This window comes from Labeo rohita, chromosome 7 (genome assembly GCF_022985175.1).
Source record: "Labeo rohita strain BAU-BD-2019 chromosome 7, IGBB_LRoh.1.0, whole genome shotgun sequence".
Taxonomy (NCBI): Eukaryota; Metazoa; Chordata; class Actinopteri; order Cypriniformes; family Cyprinidae; genus Labeo; species Labeo rohita.
In genome coordinates this window covers 40,154,924-40,176,941 of record NC_066875.1, presented here as the reverse complement: position 1 = coordinate 40,176,941, position 22,018 = coordinate 40,154,924, and the positions used below count along the sequence as shown (strand labels likewise).

Genomic DNA, 22,018 nt, shown 5'->3' with positions numbered 1-22,018 from the left:
TGAATTCCTATGAATGCCAGTGAGATCAGGCTGAATACACAATGCATAAATCACAAAATATGTTATGTATCATATAACACGTTTGCTGCTTGCACAATTCAAAATATAGCTTTCCAGCACTGTGAACCTGAATACCACTCTTGACTCTTGAGTCAATACATCCATTATGTTACACAGTGAGACTCGTGCAGTGGAGGGGGTTGTTTTTGGGCCTCAGTCTAGGTCTATTTTCCTGCTCTGGATTGTAAGAGCTCTGGCCCTGAGGGGTGTAGGGGAGGGTACACAAATACTCTGACTTTTCACTCACCCCAGTGTTAATCAGACTTTCTCCTCACTCTCATAACCAGGGCCAGATTGTAGTTGATGAACTTAGTACAGCATCTTGCATCAAAGCCACTCTGCTTCAGCTTCTTCATGTGTGTTCTGTTAAAGTAGTGGTCACAGAGACTCATGGTCTTTTAACTGCGACCACCAGAGTCAGTTTTGTGCCTTTAAACTCTAAGGATTGGTTTCCCAGACAAGCATTTAAGGGCGTTCTTGTCTACAGTTTACTATGTGAAAATATTTGACATGCTACAAGTTAACACAACCAACTCTTTTAAAAGAGTTAACACAACCAACTCTTTTTCTTTAAAAAAAATAACTTTTTTTTTTTAAGTCACAATGAAACGGAAATAGAAACAGATCTTTTCTTCCTTATTGTGATTTACAGTTTAACAGATCATTGAAAATGAAAAAATGTAGTGCAGGGACGTAGTTCTATATATTTGAAACATCTTGGAAAAAAAAAAAAATTACCAAAAAAAATTGTATGTATGCAAATTGTATAATATCCAAGGTACACATTTCTAGTAACTAGATATTTAGATATATAGATACATATATAGATATAGATGTTTTTAGTATAGATACTAAAACAAGATATTTAAGTGCTTTAGAAAACAAAAATGTAAGCAAGACAAACTCACAAATTAAGTGGGTTATTCCCCTGTAAAAGGACCCCAACCCAAGATCCCAAAATCCCACCAACTAACTAAATAGGCCATATGCAAATAGAGCTTAGTAGTAGTCTCCAGTAAAAAAAAAAAACTCACTTTTTCAAATTGAACTCTAAAACCCCTGATCATAGTTAAACCATTTTCTAGAGCTTTAAAATTTTTAAACTTACAAATCAATGACCTGACAAATCATATTGACCTGTTAAGATTTTGCTACATTGTAAATAAATGTTTTTGCTATTTTATTACTTTTTTTCAGAGGTAAATCAATTAAAATTACATTTTTAACAATATTTCAAGTGTAATTTATGAGATTTGCTGTAATTTGAATCCAATTTTCCATTGTAAAAGGCAAAAAGTTGATCATACTGATTTCAAAGTTAAGAATTCATTAGTTTGAATATACACTGAACCAAAAACTATCATAACATCTTAGTTAAAAATACAGTAAACTTTATTTACCCATGTTTCGGTAGTGACAGTAATGCTTTGGTAGCGACCACATCATATTACAGAATTTTAATTTGCATACTAAAACACTAATAATGCTAAAATACAAAAAATGTTGTTTGTTTCCCCCAAATAAAGGTTTATGTGTTCCCATTTGTCACTACCGAAACAATTATGACATTTTGGCCGTGAAAAATTACGGTAGTGACAATTTTATGGGATAACGCCCAAAAAAACCAAAGATGTCACTATCAAAACTTCACCAATTGTTTCGGTCATGACTGTTTCGGTAGTGACAATTTTAGATACTTTTGAACCTAGCTCAAAGACGCTAGTCAGCACATGGATAGCTAGCACCATTCTGAACAGTTGTAAACATATAAAAACTAAATGTTATGGAGTAACTCCCAAAGCATTTTGCTTAATTGCAGAAAAAAAGGTGTTTGGTAGTGACATTTACACACAGATTTCTCATACTTTTGAACATATTTACCTCAAAATTATGTATAGCTATGAGAGAGAGTGACATATCCTGATCATAAATAGGGGTGTAGTTAAAATCAGTCTCAGCTAATGAACTGAAACATACACTGTTTTGGTAGTGACATGAAAAATGTTGGACAAACATAATTTCATCATTTTTTTAAACTTCACTTTTTAAAAGAACTAAAATAATACATTTAAAAACAATAATGGGGAAAAATTCTATATATATATATATATATATATGCTTTTTAAGTGTGTTTTTTGGTTGTGGGACAGCAGTTTGCACCAATTCTGTAGAATGGCCCATATATCGTTGTTGATTGGATTTTGAGATTGAGAAGTGGGCATTTCACTCAAAATGGAGGCAGATGAACATGAATTTGCAGTGGTGGGTTTGGACCGACTAATGCTGCTTTCACATGCTATCAGAATTATCGTAAATACATTATAGGTTTCCTATATTCAGAAAAATGGACATGTACAGCCTCTTGAGTTGAATTTACACCCGGGAAACTGATCATTTTGTTGCTCCATTTTCTGAGTTAGGCAAGCCATAAACATATACCATCATAGGCGTAAATCATGGGGGGGGATAGGCGAACAGGACCCCCCTCCCCCTCAACTCAGGGTTGTCTCCCTTAAAGCAAAGTGTATTGTAAATAATATAATGGACATATACTTAAAATAACTGTGTAAGTAGTAAAAGAATATAAATGCAAAAACAAATGTTTTAAGTTCAGAAATGTTTTGAGTCTCCCCTCTCTTGCCTCACAGTGGTTTGGTCCACTGCCTGCTTTCCCCCTTTACCGATACACATACCAGTCCAGTGGGAGAGAGGAAAGTTCTTCAGTAGTTATGTGGAAGTAACTTAGGCTGTCAAGGCTATTTTATTCACTTTAAACATCGGGTGAAGTGATTCTTTCTCTTTAATACAGATGATGCTATACCATTATTAAATTAGTCATGACAAAAATGATGATATCCAGTGTATTTTTTATGAGCAAGTTTAGCTTGTTTAATACTGTAGCTTGTCACCCACTACAATTAAAAAGGCGATAAATCTGTGATTGAAGTGATATTAGGCTAATGTAGACCTACCGATGTGTTGGCTTTTGCTCAGTATGAAGTTAAGTGGCAGATCAGTGGGCTTGCTGCGGTTGAACATCTAAATAAGAGACGTGCTTAGTCCCAGACTAAACCAAAATATGCGGATGACGCAAAATAATTCAAATATGACCGCATGATAAACCAAACTCATATTTAACACGACCTCCATGCTATGTACACAAGCTGTGTACACATATCTATCCTTACAAGTACAATTTTGGCTGTATTATTTGTGTCCCCTTCAAAAATTTCTTTTGAGAAATTTTATGTTTATTGCCCCCCACCCACTTAAAAAGTGAGTGGGACACTTTTTTTTTTTTTTTTTTACTTTTTTGCATTTATTATTATAGGACAGTATTACACCTGAAATTCTTCATGTTATTGAATAAATGCATGGATACTCAATAAACATTCGTACTCTTAACAGTCTAGTGGTAGAATTTGTGTAGGTGTGTAGGACGTTTTGCATTCTAATCCGCGCACATCTTATTTTTTCCCCCTTATTAAAATCAGAGATGTTCATCAGTAATTGTATATGCAGGACAAAATTTGTTTTTTGGTTTTGTGATTTAACCGGAAGGAATAGATAGTCTCCGCAACATTTAAGCGATAGATTGAAGCACTATAGTGTGTGAGACTGTGCAAGAGCCACAAGAGAACATTCTATCACAAAAAAACATTGCAGTAAACATTCAGCATGATTTTAAAAACAGATTCCAGCACCAGATCACAGCTTTTTTTTAACAGAAACAAATGTCATATAAGTTTCATCTGCATCAGGTACATCCTGAAAGTGGTGGGGACATGTCCCACTTGTCTCACCCACATAATACACCTGTAATTATTGTATTGAACACAGTGAAATCAAGAATCATAACAAAGCTGTCATGCCTCTGGACTGTCTGTGTGACCCAGTTTTTCCCTCTTGTTTGATTAGTGATTTGGTACAGGTGTGTCCCTTTGATTTCCCTTGTTTAGTTCAGTATTTAAAGTGTTGTCTGTTCCTTGATTCCTTTGTCCGGTGTTGTCCTTGAGATGTGCTATGTCTGTGTTCCTGCCTGTCCTGTGTTACCCCTTATGTGGATTTTTAAGACTATTCTTCATATTTCTCTCATCTCTGCGTTCCTTGCCTCCTCACAGTAGTATTGTGACAAAAGCTGAATTTACATTGAATGTTTATATGGTTTCCAATGAATGGAACACTACATTTTATTCATAACCTCTTGGAATATAGACTAAATATCTTTTGGCTTAAACAAGATTTCCCCAGAGAATGCAATCACGATTGGGACGTCTTCCATGATTCCTGTTCTTTCTGACATCAAAGCATTTGAATGCAACAAATTTGTAATTACAACTTAAGAAGGGGAGATTTCTAATAGCACATGAAGGCAGCATAAATGTTTGGAGAAGTTTTGCATATATCACTAGAGAAAAGACTTTTTTATAAAACATTACAAGGCCAGAACATTACAAGGTTTTAAAAATGAAAGATGTGCACAGATTAATTGCTCACAATATATGTAACATGCCTTTAGAAAATAGATGGGGTGAACTTTTATTTCATGCTGAGTTTAACAGTAGTAGGCCAACTGGGTTTAATGTTGTGGAAATCTGCCCAAAGACAAATTGCTTTTTGGACAGAGTAAAATTGTCTGGTGAGATAAATCTTCCAAGTATTTTATATTGGATGAGAATCCACTGTAAGCCTAAGCAAAAAACGATACAGGTGACAATCCCCATCTAAGATATAAGCTGATATCAGTAAGAAGGATAGCATTTATATATGTGCGAATTTGTTGTTCCTTTCTGGCAATGTGATCGAGTCAGCCTTCCATGCTAATCAAAAGATCTCCAGATGCTGTAATACTTAAACATAGGCATTACGCAGTGTCTGAACAAGATGTATGTGATCCACATACATGTATGCTTGTGTATATGGAGGTAATTCCTGATCCAGAAATGTATCTTTAGGTTGACAGCTTCAACTGAATTGAATTTGCGACTTATCATGGTTCAGGGAGAGGGCTTTCTGTAAGTGCTGTCAAAGACTGAATTATGAATTTTAAAAATGTTAAACAGAGCCACATAAGACTATACATCCTGCACCAAGATCCTTGTTTCCAAACACAGCTGGGAATGTTGATTAATAAGGTCATTGTAACATACAACATGCTGTCTTTAAGACTATGGAATGATTAGTACTCTCTATATTGTGCTTCCATTTGCATCAGTGTCTTAAAAATGATAACGTTACGTCTGCTTTTATTTTCCAGAGGAAAACAAAATGAGCAGTAATGACTTCTGCCAAGTACATGACCACTGCCAACAGCATGAGAGCATAGACATGAGATATCTGTTGCATGTATAACATCTCATCATTTTCTTCTCAGTCCCAATCACAGCTCTAATTTGTATAATTATCACATGCAAGAATTAGGGACACTGTTTACGAGTGGGTGACTGAATTCAGTTCTGCATGATATGAAGGGTTGGTGGAAACATCATGAGACCTGAGAACAATATTAAGAACGAGGGATCTTGAGGGCGGAAAAGAGCAAATGTGATTTACAGGTGGTGGATTGACGGTTCCAGGAAAAAAATAAAGGCAAATAAATGAAAAAAATACCCTGAGGATCTTCTGTGCTGTCCTGCAGATTTGATCTCTGCTTCACCTCGTTGTACCTTGGATATGGAGTTGTGGCATGAATAGGCACGTTAGCACTGATCGTGAGATGAAAAGAGAACACGAGTCAAGTGAGGTGTTTAAAACGTGCCCTTTTTGTTTTTGTTTTTTTAAATTTGTATTTTTATAAAAGACCATTTTCATGGTATTATCAGGACTTTGCAGGCCTATACATCCTTGAAATCTTGTAACAAAAGCTTCCTGGAACTGTTTTATTCATTTTTATTTCATTTTGTCTGGCAAGCTTTGCATTTTTTACATTGAGTGTTTCCATGGAAGTGATTGATATGTTCCTATAGAACATCTGCACAGTCCATGATTAGATTTGCCCAAGCTCTTACGATTGTTAGACACATCTCTGTTTACTGACAAGTTTGACATTGTGTATGCATATACAGGTATATAAAAAAATTCCATTGCTAATGACTTAACCTTTAGACACCTCTCCAAAATGTTATAATGTGATATTTGCTTCATTGTGAGAATGATCACCACAATAGGAGTCAAATTGCTTGGTTCAAGGTTGTATCAAGTTTTATAATGTTTTCGCTTTAATAAAAGACAAGAAAAATAAACTCTTTTTTAAATATTATCAGCATGTGCGTCATCTGTTTCAATCGCAATAGTGATTAATGATTTTTTAGAGAAATCCAGCCATTTCCTCCTCACTCTGCTTCTGTTTAACCCCCCACAGAACGTTATCCCCATTACGACCATATACAGACTGAGATCCCATCTCCGTCTTTCCTCCTCTCTGGTTTTTTAACAAAGCTATACCTGCTTTTGTTCCTTACGGCTGTGGATACTGTAACCTCTAGCATAACTAGATTTATTATTGTTCCGGTGCGCAGTGATTGTTGATTTTGCAGTGTTTTCACAGGCATCTGGCAGACTTCAGGTAATTTGAGTTTTTGTATGCTCCGGTATTCAGGTATGAACAATAGTTGTTTCATTGAACAAGTTTGTATATATAAACATATGTATATATCCGTTAATGTATGTATGTTTATAAGACATTGTTAAACACATGTGAATGCATATTTTACAATACATTCTGTGTAATTCATTCATCATATGAAATGTAGTAGTACAATAAAGTAACATATTTTATTTTTTCATGTTTTAGTCTTTCATTTTTATAGTCCAGATTTTAGAAAAGTGGGGAACATTTGGAAAATGGCCAGATTCAGACCTACTTAAGAGCAGAATAGCTTGTACTGTGTATCAGAAAGACAATATGAAAGATCTGTGGAAAGTTGGAATAGAAAGTGCTGACAGATACAAGTGGGACTGTTACAGCAGATACAGCCTTTGTTTCAATTTTCTCTGTTTTGTAAATGGGTAAAATAAATAAATAAATAAATGTGTTATAGGTTATCATGCATTCAGAGTTTGGTGGGGGTGGAGAGCTGCATTGGGTTGCAGGGGGTAGTGTGGTAGGGGTAGAGTCCCAAACTATTTCCATGCACACTCTTATGAGAAACATACGTTACGTTCTGGTGAAGAGGCGCAGAGACTGCTGCACTTCCCCCCGGTCCCCCCAAAATACACACACACATTGGTTCTGCCTGTGCCAAAAGCATCTTTTTCGACTCCCCCCTTTTCTTCAGTCACTCCTACTCTCCTTCCATTTCTACAACCCTCCCTCTCTCTCTCTCTCTCTCTCTCTCTCTCTCTCTTTTGCTGGAACGTCAAGGGTGAGATTGTAAGTACTCAGGCTAGGCACAGATCACCACTGGACAGGACAGAGAGAGGAGGGTGGAGAGGAAAAGAAGGGAAAAGTTTAATAAAGGTACAAGTAGAAGAAGAATGGACAGTTAGGGCATTAAACTGTATTTTAGTATACTGAAAGCCTTTTAAAAAAGGGAAACAAAGTATAATAGAAAATAGAGTAGGTGTAAGGTATGGGCTGTCCAGTTCTTTGTGTTATTCTGCTGTCCTCACTACTGTGCCTCTGCGGAGTGCAAACTCAGGACATGAGAGAACGGGATGCACTCTGCAGCGAGGATGGGTGCTACGTGCTCTATTTTCAGCGGAAGATCTTCCTGGAAGCTTGGCGGAACTGCAAGGAGCAAGGAGGGAACCTGGCCATCATCAGGCATTCGAAGGAAGCAGCAATGGTGAGGGAGCTCTTCTCAAATGTGGAACTGAGATCACACCACAGAGGCAAGGTAAATATCTGGATTGGCCTTCAGAGACAACCCCGACAATGTTCATCCACCCGGCCTCTGCGTGGCTTCTCGTGGGTCACTGGAGATCAGGATACCCAATACACTAACTGGCTGCAAGAGGACCTGGCCAGTGCCTGCTCATCCCCACGATGTGTGGTGATGCCTTATAGCACCGTGGCCCATGAGCAAGGGCATAATCTAAAATGGAAGGACGGACCTTGTTCGATAACAATGGATGGCTACCTGTGCAGGCACAATTTCCCAGGCATGTGTACAGCTATTGCTAGTGAGGGAGGTGGGAATACACTGTATACTACGCCTTTTAACCTGCTGAGTACTATCTTAACCCATATCCCGTATGGATCAGTTGCTGCTGTACCTTGTCCTGCTAAAGATGACCAATCAATTCTATGCACACAAAAGGATGATGGAACTGTAGGTTGGAACAGGGAACCACCTTTTTGCTCAGATACGCCTAAGACAAGCTGGTGCGATAAAGACAACGGAGGTTGTCATCACTACTGCATTGAGAGTAACATGCACTACTTTTGTGATTGCAATGATGGCTTTCTCCTGGCTGAAGATGGGGTAAGTTGCATTCCGTCTGACCCTTGCAATGGGGCTCCATGTGAGTTTGAGTGCTTGCCTGTGATGGATGGCTACCGCTGTGCGTGTCCTGATGGCTACATGCTGGCACCTGATGAACGGGGCTGTGTAGATGTCGATGAATGCCTACAGAGTCCCTGTGAGCATATCTGTGTGAACGCTCCTGGAACCTTTGAGTGTCGCTGCCGCGATGGCTACCGACAGGATGAAGATGGTGCCTGTGAAGATGTGGATGAGTGTTTGGACAACCCATGTGAGCTTGCGTGTGAGAACACAATGGGCTCCCATATTTGCCACTGCCATCTTGGTTTTGCCCCATTGCCAGAAGACCAGAGTCGTTGTCATGACATTGACGAATGTCAAATTGAAGGAACATGTGAGCAGATGTGCATCAATTATGAGGGGGGCTTTGAGTGCTACTGTGAAGAAGGTTATACTCTTCGACTTGACCAATATTCCTGCAGTCCCATCTGGGACGACCTGGAGACTCGGTCAACCACTGTCCCCAACCCATGGATTACTCAGAACCCCATTTGGAAACCAGAGGATCCTGTATACCCATGGCACCCTCCACCTGATTCTGACTGGAACTGGCAGACTGAGCCACCCAATGTGGAGACGGTTCCGACAGACCTGATTTGGACAACTGAAGAGGAACCTGAAACGACTACACCGACTGAAAGCTCCCCTGAGGTCACTAATGTAGATGGTGAGCTTAATCCAGAACAACCTAAAATTCATAATGTTTTTTTTTCACCAACTCTGACGCCCACACCAGACTATTATGAGGATGAGAGCACCACGGTTCCCACAGTCCACCCTTCCTCCACAGCTTCAGGCGGAGCTTGGAATTGGCTCTGGTTCAGCTCAACCCAAACAAAGCCTGAGACACAGGAAACTGCAAAGAACCCTCTTGACCTTTCTGGAGAATATGAGTCTTATGAACAAGATCGTGATCATGTTGACGTGTATGATGATGAATCAACCACCTTTGGTCCAGGGCAACAAACTTCCACCCTTATCCCAATGCAGTCCCGAGGAATAGAGGAGGCCATGGATGGCAATAGCAGCAACCAGAGCCAAGGAACCAGCTGGTTGCTAGTCGGATTGCTAGTGCCACTTTGCATCTTCATTGTGGTGATGGTGGTCCTGGGCATTATCTATTGCACTTGCTACACAGTTAAACCACAGAACAAGAACACCAGCGATTGCTATCACTGGATTGCCGGTGCTGGTGATAAAGCGGCTGCTGACATATCTGGTAGCGCAACTAAATCCCATGTTTAAGCAAGAAGGTCTGTGACAGAACAGTGTGAAATTGTAAATAAACTTTGTTTTGTAACTTCACAGTAGCAAGAGTTCTGAGAAGAATTTGATGAATTAAGTGTAGCACCCCATCCTTTCCCTTTGACATTTTCAATTCATGATTATTTATGGATGTTTGTCTGGACAATCTGCTAAGTGAGAAATGGGAGGTGGGGGGGCAAGGAGGAATGACTCTAAAACCACTGAGCCACTCATTCTCTGCTGTCCTCAAAAGCAATAAATGTTGTTCTACTGTTGGTCACACTGATCTCTTAGTTTGCAAAACAGTTGCTCAACAGCCACATAGCAAGCGAGAGAGTAACGTGGGTTATTTATTTTTAATTTTGAAAGAACTTTCCATCTGTGTCATTCAAGAGACTCATGTCTTCACCGATTTGTTCTCTAAGGAGCCATAATTTCAGTCCATTTTGACAATGTCGAGATTTTTATTCCCTGTTGTGATTTCAGTCTGATCCAGACCAAGAAAAAGGCTTTCTATGTTGTTTTTACCAAACTGTGCCTAACAAGTCTTGTAACAAGATGATTTGAAAATGCTTTCTAAGCATTCTGCGTTTAATGACAGTAATCTGACAAAAATTGCTCTGAAATCAGTTCTTTAGCGGTCAGCATGCATGTAGACAGTCTGGTCATTATGCCACACTGTGAGAGTTAAGTTGGTTATAATTCACAAGCATTTTGAAATGTCAGACAATCATGTACCAGTGACTGTCCTTGATTGTTTGCAGTATGTGTTTTGATATTCTTGAGGCTATATGAAGGTAAGGTACAGATAAACTTGTTTAAAACACAAACCACCAAATGTCCTGCTCTAACTACTCCCTGATTTTTTAAAAAACTGTTTATTAAAGTGCTCAGTAAGGTTTAAGGGTTTGTCTTCATTATTTGAGACATGCAGTATTTGTTTTGTTGCTATGCCCATATAATCAATAGGCAACTTGTGGTTTAATTTGTAGGTTGCAACTTTGGTAAGAGTAAGGGTTTACTCAGTTCTGTAAAAGTAATTATCCCTCCTTTTTATTCTTAATCCTTTCAACACTTCTCATCTCCTCCCAGATTTCCTTTCTCTTTTTATCCACACGGATACTGAGAGATTTTCAGTGATTGACGGTGGTACTATGAAAGTACAGAACACATGTTCTGTACTCAGTACCAGCTGATTATCCAATCAGATAAATCTGTCCAGACATCAGAGAACTCCTTACTGTCATGCAGTGTTGTGGATAATTGGTGTGCTCAGCCTTCACATCATCACAGGAAAAGCACTCTGGTGTAATCGCTTGAACTGACAGCTTCCTACATGTTTTGCTGTTATAGTTACAGTTTTGTGTGAGATGACTTTAGGTTTGGGTGGTCAGATACACTACAGTTCAAATGTTTGGGGTCAGTAAATTAATTTTTAATTATTATTATTATTATTATTTTTTTTTTGTAAATTGTTTATGACAAGATTATAAATCATACAAAGTGATCTTTTTTGAAAATCTAAAATAGCAGAAAGTTTTGTGTGAGGTAGGTTTAGGAGTAGCGTTAGGGTAAGGGGATAAAAAATACAGTTTGTACAGTATGAAAATCATTACATATCTAGAGTCACCATAAAACATGGAAACCCAACATGTGTGTGGGCATGTGAGAGAGAGAGAGAGAGAGAGAGAGAGAGAGAGTGTGTGTGTGTGTGTGTACTTGTTTTTGCTACATTGTGGGGACCAAATGTCCCCACAAGGATAGTAAAACCTGAAAAGCCTGTGGTCCCCACAATGTTAAAAAATTATTAAAAATAGTCAATGATGTTTATCTGAAAATGTAATGATGCAAACATGTTTTCTGTAAGGGGTAGATTTAGGTTTAGGGTTAGGGTTGGGTTAGGGGATAGACAATATCGTTTAGTCAGTATAAAAACTATAGAAGTCTATAGAAAGTCCCCACAATTCACAAAAAGGCTCTAAACGATCCTGGTCAAGGAAAAAGGGTCTTCTCTAGTGAAACAATCAGAGTTATTTTCTTAAAAAAAAAAAAAAACTCTGTCTAGCTCTGTGTGTACTCTGTGTATTCCAGTTCAAGACAGTTATGGTAGGTCAAAAAACTACCATCTCATTTTCTTCTCCAACTTCAAAATCGTCCTATATCACTGTTTTAACGTTTTTTTGTGAAAGATGTTTGATGATCTTTGCATGTTCACTTTGTAAACACTGGGTCGGTAATTCTGCAGCGATGTAGCATGATTTTGAAGCTGGAAGAGAAAATTAGATGTTTTTTTTACGACCTACCATAACTGTCTTGAACCAGAATACACAGAGTTCATGCAGAGTAGACAAGATGAGCATTTGAGTTCACTATATGGAGAAAATTCCTGAAATGTTTTCTTCAGAAAACATCATTTCTTTATGACTGAAGAAAGAAAGACATGGACATCTTGGATGACAAGGAAGAGTAAATTGTCTGTAAATTTTTGTTCTGGAAGTAACTTCTCCTTTAAAGTAAATGTTGCTGTCTATAATTTAATTCATATATTTTTATATGTGACTTAGGTGCCCATATACTTTTGGGGTCACTGTACTCATCTTTAAAGGGATAGTTCACACAAAAATGAAAATTCTGTCAGTAATTACTCACCTTCATGTCTTTCCAAACCCGTAAGACGTTTGTTCATCTTCGGAACAAAAATTAAGACATTTCTGATCCTGCATAGCCAGCAATGCAAATAAACATTTTATTGCCCAGAAAGGTAGTAAGCACATTGTTAAAATAGTCCATGTGGCATCAGTGGTTCAATTGTAGTTTTATGTAGTGGCGAGAATACTTTTTGTGCACAAAGACACGAACGAGAAGAAATTGTTGAATATAGTTGTTATTTTAGTTTTCTTTGCACACAAAAAGTACTATTGTAGCTTCATAACATTACGGTTGAACCACTGATGTCACATGGACTATTTTAACAAGGTCCTTACTACCTTTCTGTCTGTGCAAAGCTCTTGGATTTCATCAAAAATATCTTAATTTGTGTTCCGAAGATGAACGAAGGTCTTGGAACAACATAGTGAGGAACTGATGACAGAATTTGCATTTTTAGGTGAACTATTCCTTTAATTCTGTAACTGATCATAAGACTAGTATTCAAATGTTGTAAAGAGCAAAGCATTATGGCTAAATGTCAGTACCTGATTCACATAATTGTCTTTATGCAAATAAAGAAAGCCTAATTTTGTGATTGTATTATTTCTTAGAAAACATACAAAACAATTTATAGCCACAGCAAGAAATCAGTATGCTATCGTGACGGCATTTACCTAATTCTTCAAGTAATCACTTTAAATATTCTAATCAACCTTCCATAATAATTACTAATGTCAGTTTAACAAATGCTCTCAGTAATGAGTTTTATTTCAAAGGCTTGCTGATTGTTTGTGTTTGCTTTGTGCCCTCAGGCGCACTCACATTCAGCCCAGTGATAAGCAGCTGGGTAAAGATTTCAGCAACAGTCTCTTCAAAGGAAAATGTTGGAGTATATCATGGCCTCTCCTCATTCCACATTCCACAGACGCCTCTTTTAAATTCAGCAGTGCATTAGGAGAGGGAATAGACCGATTTATGTTATGTATTCCAGAGAGTGTTCGGCATCACTGGCTTAGCTCTGTGTCTGTGTGTGTTTGATTGCATGCATAACCAGTCTCCTGCCTTTCCCGATAAACAACCTGTCAGCTATATTAATTAAGGAAGAATTATTATTCGAGCACCAGTTCTACATTCCACACAACATATAGAATCCGAAGTCATTTTATGCCTCGTTTCCTGCACCTATGGAGGCTGATATGGCTCATTAAAGACGCAACGTGATTTCAGTCCGACATTCCATATCCTGTCAGACATGGAATATTCGCAAATGTGTTCGGCATACCTTTGTGTATAGAGAGTAGCAAAGTTTTATTTACCTTATTTTCTCAGCATAGAGAAACCTAGCAGTCCCTGTATTTGAAGTTTAAAATCTTGTGGAAGAAAGTATTCACGAGTGTGTTTGATATCAAGGTGTTTTCCTTCATTCTGTTCATTTTACTCATTCCAGTTCTTATTGATTCATATCCGAATGTTCAGTTCAGCTGTAGGACTGTCTGTAAACTTGCTGGCAATTCACACGAATCACATCCAAGCGAGGCTTGGCTATGCTGCATGTGGCCAATATAAGCAAATCGTAGCATGTATCCTTATGGACTCGCTTGGCTGCCTGCTGTAATGCTTGTTCTATGGTCAGTCATGTGTGAAAATGCAATGTGTCAGAAATTTGAGGCAAAGTGGGAAGAGAAAGGCAGATCTGGTAGCCAGGGAATCTGAGAGAAGATTCAGAGAAGGATGGCGAGATTAGTTCTGGGAATTGTGAATTTTGCACTTCCATCCCTAATTACGGTAATATTGAGCCAGGCTGAATATCTCTGCACGACACCACAGACGCCTCAAACTGGGCTTTTTATATATTAGTTTTGAACTTTGTTTTATCTTTAGCTTTCAGTGAATTATTCAGAAATGTAAGAATTTACATTTTGGCAGATACTCCCTTAACCAAAGGACTTTTAACGCCATGCATTATGCATGTGAGTGAGTAAACATAGCTATAAAGGGACTGCAGAAATAAGACGAAATGAGACATAGCTCTCGGTGAATGTTTATGATCTGTGCATTCATAATACCAAGAAATGTGTGATAAGACTTCACAGTTATTTCTCAGCAATGTACATAAAGTGGCAATTTTATCAGGTACATGTGATTGCGAACAGCCCACTTTGGTGCATCATTATGCCTGCTGCAGCTTCGTATTTTTGTTCTATAAGCTTGCCATTCAGATGTGTTTTTCTGCACACCAGTATTGTAACTGTAATTGTCTACCTGACTAAAACATCTCTGCAAGATGTACATATTGCAAATGTAGCATATGGTTTTCTATTTATATATTTGCATTTACAAGCAAGCCATATGCCTTTTAAAATGCCACTGGGTGTACATTGAATGTCCGTCAGCTTTTTTTCATGTGCACTATCCATCAATGACTTCCAATTCCAGTTCCAGTGGGGGACGAAGTACACAAATCAAGTACTTGAGTAAAAGTACAGATACGTATAATAAAATATTACTCCAGTAAAAGTAAAAGTACTCCTTTTTCAATTTTACTCGAGTAAAAGTACAAAAGTATTCAATTTTTATGTACTTGATGTAAGTAAAAAAGTACTTATAGATTTATTTTGCAGTTGTATGGGCTACTTAATTTAATTTTATATTAGCACATTTTTTTATAATCCTACTGCTCAAAATACCTGGGATTCCCCCAAAATAACCACTATATGGAGATATAATTTTGTTGCTGATATGGACGAGAGTGATTTAGTTATGTTCACTGTGAAGCTTACACTGCAATGTACCTGATTTGACCATATCATTTTCACCAAGAAAATAGTGTTTTAAAGCTTGTTGTTTTGCAGAATGTCACAGTTATATATGACATGAGAATAAAGCCTGAAGTTAGGAAGAACATTTTAAGGAAAATATATAAAAACACCCCTGGCCAAATGGCCCCACTTTGAAAATTACTGTAGTTAGCATGTTATGAACATCACATCCTTTCTTTTTCCCTCAGATGTAATCTATCTAGGTGGTTGAAAAAAATAATTGGACTTTCAAACTGTCTAAAAATTACCTTAACTTAGCACCAGCAAGCTTGTTAGCTAGACAGTTAGCAATAGCTAACAATATTTCCTTATTTTCAGTATGGTTATGAATAAACATTGTCTACTTGGCTAGCTGATCCAAACAATACTAAAAGTTATACTGTTGATTGATAATATAAAAACAGAGGTCACATAGGGCTAAATGCGTTTAATAAAGTTAATAAAACTGCTGATGTTACAGCAGCGGGGAATATGAACGTGCATGAGTTACTTTATTTGCAATCGCTTTTTGACCTAAAACATAGATACACTGATATTGATGTGTCTGCATTTAAGCATTTCAGCAGGCTTAAACAGATCACCCTTTACAGCAGATTTAGTTTACAAACAACTGACAGTTTTGACCTAAAAATTATTTTCAATTACAATAATTAATCCTAAATTTCGACATTATTAAACTTGCTTTTCACAGCATCGTCGTGCGCACGCTCACACAAGATCTCCCGGTTCTTACTCGTGAATTCAGTTCACTGGAGATCTCCCGGTCTCGCTCTAAACGGATCATTTGAATCAGTGAGTTGTCAACTCGAGAACAGCTGCAATCGGATCGTTCCAATTTGTAAATGAATCATTTGGTGCAACTTGCGAACCGATTTAACAGGTTCACTGAAATCAAACACCACATAACATAAGCTCAATAATACTATGAGAGTTAATTGACATGTTGTTACAAAGTTGCTTATAGTCGACTATAGTCAGGGGAGCATCAAAATAAAATTTAACCTAACATATAAACATTGCAATTTTTTCAGTTGAAATTATTAACTAGCTCACATCAAAATTAATATTAGCCTCACAGGGAACACTCAAATAACACTCCACACCTAACCACATAACAGATTTAGTAAGATACTGTGCAGATCTTAAATAAACAATGTCAAGATATATAGCCCATTATAAATGTAAAATAAGATTTAATATGGTGTTCAATGTGTGTTATAAATAATCATAATCTTAAAAGTTATAACCACAAATGCAAAAGCATTATAATTGTATCGCAATTGTTGTTATAATTATTTGTAAGATGATATAACATATTATAAGGTTTTTTATAATGCATTATGCATTCATTATAATACCTTAAGAATACCCTTATAATGTATTATAAATATGGACTTCATAGAAAGTGTTACCGAAGTGACAATACGTTTTATGAAATGTAGTGAAGTAAAAAGTATGATCTTATGCTTTGGAATGTAGTGAAGTAAAAGATACTCAAAATAAAACTACTCCAGTAAAGTACAGATACTTGAAAAATGTGCTTAAGTACAGTAACAAAGTAAAACTACTTAGTTACTGTCCACCACTGCTTCCAACAGAGTTTACATTGCTCAGTATATGTTGAATTTTCATCACTAAACTTAATCTCAAGTGAATCTTTCTGTCTCTCAAAAAGGCAGACCGTGATTCTGGTGCAATATACATAATTCATATGCAGTTAAACTATCTAAATATCCTTCATGCCCAAAAACATCATCCGTCAACTGTAGGATGTCTGATGCGCTGCATGCTCTAACAGTTTTCTTTTCAGAAAAAAAGCAAATCAGACAAAATGCAGTCATGCCCTATTTTTCCAAAGCTCTTGGATTACTCGCAAAGATCGTGAAATTCCCTTTGAGTAGTGCTTTGATCCAACACGAGCATCCTTGTCTCTTTCCAAGTCACTTCAGTGCAGGGCTGGCTGTCTCGAAGCTTTTTGTTTTCAGGAAAGTAACCGAAACCCCCAATCCTGTTTCTTGTTCTGTTTTGGCTTCTTAAAGTCAAGTCAAGTCAAGTCAAGCAGAGCTTTATTGTTATTCCGCTACATGTGTGGACATACAGTGGAACAAAATGTTGTGCAAGAAATTGTGCAACAGAGGTATTTAAGGTTAAAAAACAAGTAGTGCAATATGATTTGTAGTGCATTCACTAGTAAACATTTGTGTTGCTTGTGATATCACGAGGTGTTATTAAAGTACTAATAACACCTCGTGATATCTTGTGTTTATGGGACAGAGGGATTAAAGATCTGCAATTAGATTTTTTGAAGATATGGTTCATGGCATTCAAGGTCTATCTGTTTTCACAAGCTGCTGAGCAGATGTGCAGTTCATGGGCTTTCCCAAGCAGACCCCTTTGATCTGTCAATCAACCTTAAAATCAGCCTTATTTTCCATGGCACGCTGTAGCAACAGCAGTTTGACTACAATAGACATAAAAGTGTTTTGTCTAATGTAGTAAAATAAATATGAACTAAAATAAAATATATAAACAATTAAACTTAAGCCAAAATTTTTTGGGCTAGTTTCCAAGGCAAAATTCCTCTTTTTTATTTAGTTTAACTTGATGTACTAAACTAAATAAAACTGGAATTTTAAAAAAGTATGAATTATATAAACATACACCACAAGTCAAAAGTTTTTAAACAGTAAGATTTTTAATGTTTTTTTTTAAAAAGAAGTTTCTTCTCCTCAAGCCTGCATTTATTTGATCCAAAGTACAGCAAAAATGTTTTTAAATATTTTTTACCATTTAAAATAACTCTTTTCTATTTGAATATATTTTAAAATGTAATTTATTCCTGTGATTTCAAAGCTGAATTTTTAGCATCATTTCTCAAGTCACATGATGCTTCAGAAATCATGCTAATATTCTTATTTGCTGCTCAAAAAAACATTTACTGTTGAAAACAGCTATGTATCATTTTTCAGCTTTCTTTGATGAATAGAAAGTTCAGAAGAACAGCATTTATTTATTTATTTATTTATTTCTCAGATAAATGCTGATCTTCGGATCTTTCTATTCATCAAAGAATCCTGAAAAAATGTACTCATCTGTTTTATATATTGATAATAATAATAAAATAATAATAAAAATGTGTCTTGAACAGCAATTCGGCATATTAGAATGGTTTCTGGAGGATCATGTGACACTGAAGACTCGAGTATTGATGCTGAAAATTTAGATTTGGTCACAGGAATAAATTACATTTTAAAATATATTAAAATAGAAAGCAGTTATTTTAAATAGTAAAAATATTTCACAATATTACTGCTTTTGGTGTATTTTGAAACAAATAAATGTAGGCTTTAAAAAAACATAAAAAATCTTTTGACTGGTAGTGTATAAAAAACAACAACCAAAAGTTATAAAAACAAAAACACAACTAAATTACTAAAACTTTAATGAAACTGGAAAGTAAAATATTAAGAAATAAAATATTAACTATTTCAAAATACTAATAAAAGTTACAATAGTATCTCAGTATACATGCGCATAAATATATGTAAAATATGTTTTCTATACAAAATGTACATGGAGAGCAGTACTTGTCATCTTAAACTTATGGCCAACATCATCTGAATACTAATCACATGAACATTCATGAAAAAAGAAACACTTGTGAAAAAGCCTACTGCAAGTCATTTGAGGATTCACTGGGTTAAATAGTTTTTCTCATTGTGAAGCACTTTCTGCTACTGGAGATACTGAGAAATGTTTGAGTGCTTTGAAATGCTGGCAGGTGTCTTGGCAGTTTAGTTCCCAGCTGTGTGTGTTATCCAATTTTACGTCACCTGCTCAAGCAGGTTCTTCAGGTAAAAATATCTCAAAGAGAGTTCATGTGTAAATAATTGAAGGAACAACAAAATATGAGGATGCCAGTGTGTGTTTGTGTGTGTTAGAGCAAACAACGCATATTTGCAATTGTAAAATAAGGGGTTCATTATAGTTCATATTTTAAAAAAGTCAAGGAAGATGAGCATTATTGTAATACTGCAATATGGTGATTATGCAGAAACTGTTTCACAATGAAAAAATTGTTTGAGGAGATCATCACACATGTTTTTTATGTATATGTGTATGCTTGTTTTCACAGAAATTATTCAAATTCAGATCATATGATGCGCCTTACATCATCACCCTCCATTAACATGCCAGAGAAATATTCTCCATGGGAAAATTCTTTTTCGTCTTTTTTGTTTACTGTTATATAACAATATGATGCCTTATAAGAAAACATCCTGTGTAAGTGAAAAGCTGAGATGAACTTTCACAGCAGAAACTTGCAGTTGGTTTTAGTATTTCCTTCTTCAGGATATGAACATTATTAATGTCATAATGGCTTTAAATATGGGGATGACTATAATGATTTTCATATATTGCAGATTATGACCAAGTTGTATTGAAATATGTGAAGTAAATGTAAGTTTAATAACCCAAAAGCCATACATTTATAGTTCACTTAAAAATGAAAAGTTCAAAATCAATTACTCACTCTCATGTCATTCCATATTGGTTTAAACCCCGCTGAATTACACTGTATGGGCAAAACCCATTGAAAAATTATTTGAAATATGTTCTTTTGTGAATCGTTTGGAACAACATGAGGGTAAGTAAATCATTTTCAAAATTTCCATGGCAGTATCCATGGCAGCAGGTTTTTCAAAACAGTTATTCATATAACTTCAAAGATGGATGGAGAGTCTTGGATTGAAAGAGAGTAGGTTAAGTGACCAAATGACCCTACCATCAAACACAAACCTTTGTAGTTTAACAGTTAGAGATAGTGAGATTGTGAGATTGACTGTTCTGCTCTTGTGTTTGTCTATTTTCTAGTCTGTCTCTGCCAAGCAGAGTATGTCAGGGATATTTTGATATGCTTAACTCCTTAGCATAATATAAAATCAATAGATCTAAAAATAGAAAACAAGAGATGAGAAACTGGGTGGCATGTGGGATATGAATGTGAAATATGCATTTAACATCATGCACCATTACTTTTGTCCTCATACAATGCACAGTCTTTGTGATTTGAGCTCCTTGGGAGCAACTACTGTGAATGAATTCTATTCTAATTCTAGAATCATCTCTTTTGGCATGAGGCCCAGGGGATCCTCTTCTACCCTGCAGTTAACAATCCATAGTCATTACTTTGCCAGATATCTGATTACATGCAAGTCTAGGGCCTTTTTGAATGCTTTTGTCTGGTTTATAAAACTTTATAAAGATATATTAATAATTTATGGCGCCGATTGTTAAAGTGAAGTAACATCTGCGGTGAAATCTAATATTTCCTGTGCAGATATTTCCCTGCGATTCCTGTCTAGACAATCACATAAATGGAGCTGAGGTGAATCCTAGGGAGTTTTTGTCTGAGCTACAACATTTTCCATTTATTAATGACAAACCCAGATTAATTTTTTATTCTGAATTGAAGTGTTTTGAAACTATATTATTTATGCCGTTATGAATAAGGAAGGAGACAAGATGCAACACATTAATGCGTGAATATCATGAATAACCTCCTAGAACTCTTAGCGATTCCGTTTCTAACACAAGCTGCTGTTCTTAGAAAAAATTTGGGAATTCATTTCCTCAGGAAGCCTGTGCTACAAATCAAAAAGATGACATACAAGAGAGAAGAAGAATGAAGTTATGATGAATTCCAAATTGTGACTAAATAGAAACTGCACTGACACAAATCAATACAGTATATTTTGTGCAAATCCTTTTATATGTCTCCTTCAGTAAATCTTCAGAAGAGTTATTTTTCTATCCAACGTGTGTTTTCCAGCACCTAATTAAGCAGTTTTATCACTTATATAATTTTATTATATCATTATATTTAGCGTTCATCACTTAAGTTTATAATTATTCATTGTCGTATAATAACCAATTCTTGTTTCAGTTTATTAGTCCAACTGAAGGCTGTTTACAGTTTCCAGGCAACAAATTGGCAGATTAAAATAGAATATGTGGTCACAGGTGTGCGTTTATATTCATTTAAACATATTTCTCATAGCGAGTGTCATGGCGGATGCCCAAATTCTGTAATTTTATAAATAATACTGTTTCGTGTCATGGAATGTATTTTTAAGAGGATTTTAGATGAGAATGTACTTTTTTAGACTTCAAATATGAGGTTTGTTAATAAACATAACGTCTATTTGAAATTTAGCTTCAACGTTTTTGGAGATGTAAGCTCCAATGTGTCAACTGCCATTCAGCGCTAAAAAGCGTGCCGAGAGCAGCCTCACCTCGGTCAGATCTTCTGGATTTTGCCGCTGGCTCTGATGTCTCTATAGTGGTTAAACATGAGCTATAATTCGTTTTGGGTAAATCTAACAAGTCTTTGGTCTCATTAATCTATTATTTGTTCCAGAGCAAATAGTTTTGGCTTTGGGCAAAATCTTCAATTTTAATGCTGTATACCAGAGCGCTGCCTTTGTACTTTTTGAATTACTTTGAATTGCCTAGCAACTTTTATGATGGCTGTTGTTGTTGATTAAAAATGATTATTAAATATGTAATATAATAGGCTAATAGTATTTAATAATAGTATTTAGTATTGGGAAAGGGTGTGTGTGTGTGTGTTCGTGATGGTGGATTTAGTTACATTATTCTGCCATTACATGGTGACAAAAGACTTTTTATGAGTTAAGAGTTATGAGTTGAACGTTATTTTTACTTTCAACAACACCTTGTAAGACACAGCCAACA

General features: G+C 36.2%; 1 protein-coding gene across 1 annotated transcript; it reads left to right on the top strand.

Annotated features, from left to right (window-relative positions):
• Positions 1 to 7,425: 7,425 nt before the first annotated feature.
• On the top strand, positions 7,426 to 11,264 carry cd248a (CD248 molecule, endosialin a). Its single transcript, XM_051115487.1, has one exon. The coding sequence runs from the start codon at positions 7,632 to 7,634 to the stop codon at positions 9,789 to 9,791; it is 2,160 nt and encodes a 719-aa protein (XP_050971444.1). The 5' UTR covers positions 7,426 to 7,631; the 3' UTR covers positions 9,792 to 11,264.
• The last annotated feature ends 10,754 nt before the right edge of the window (positions 11,265 to 22,018 follow it).

Bases quoted from the DNA above. Each gene is read 5' to 3' on its own strand.
- cd248a (XM_051115487.1), top strand. From the start codon at position 7,632: ATGGGCTGTCCAGTTCTTTGTGTTATTCTGCTGTCCTCACTACTGTGC.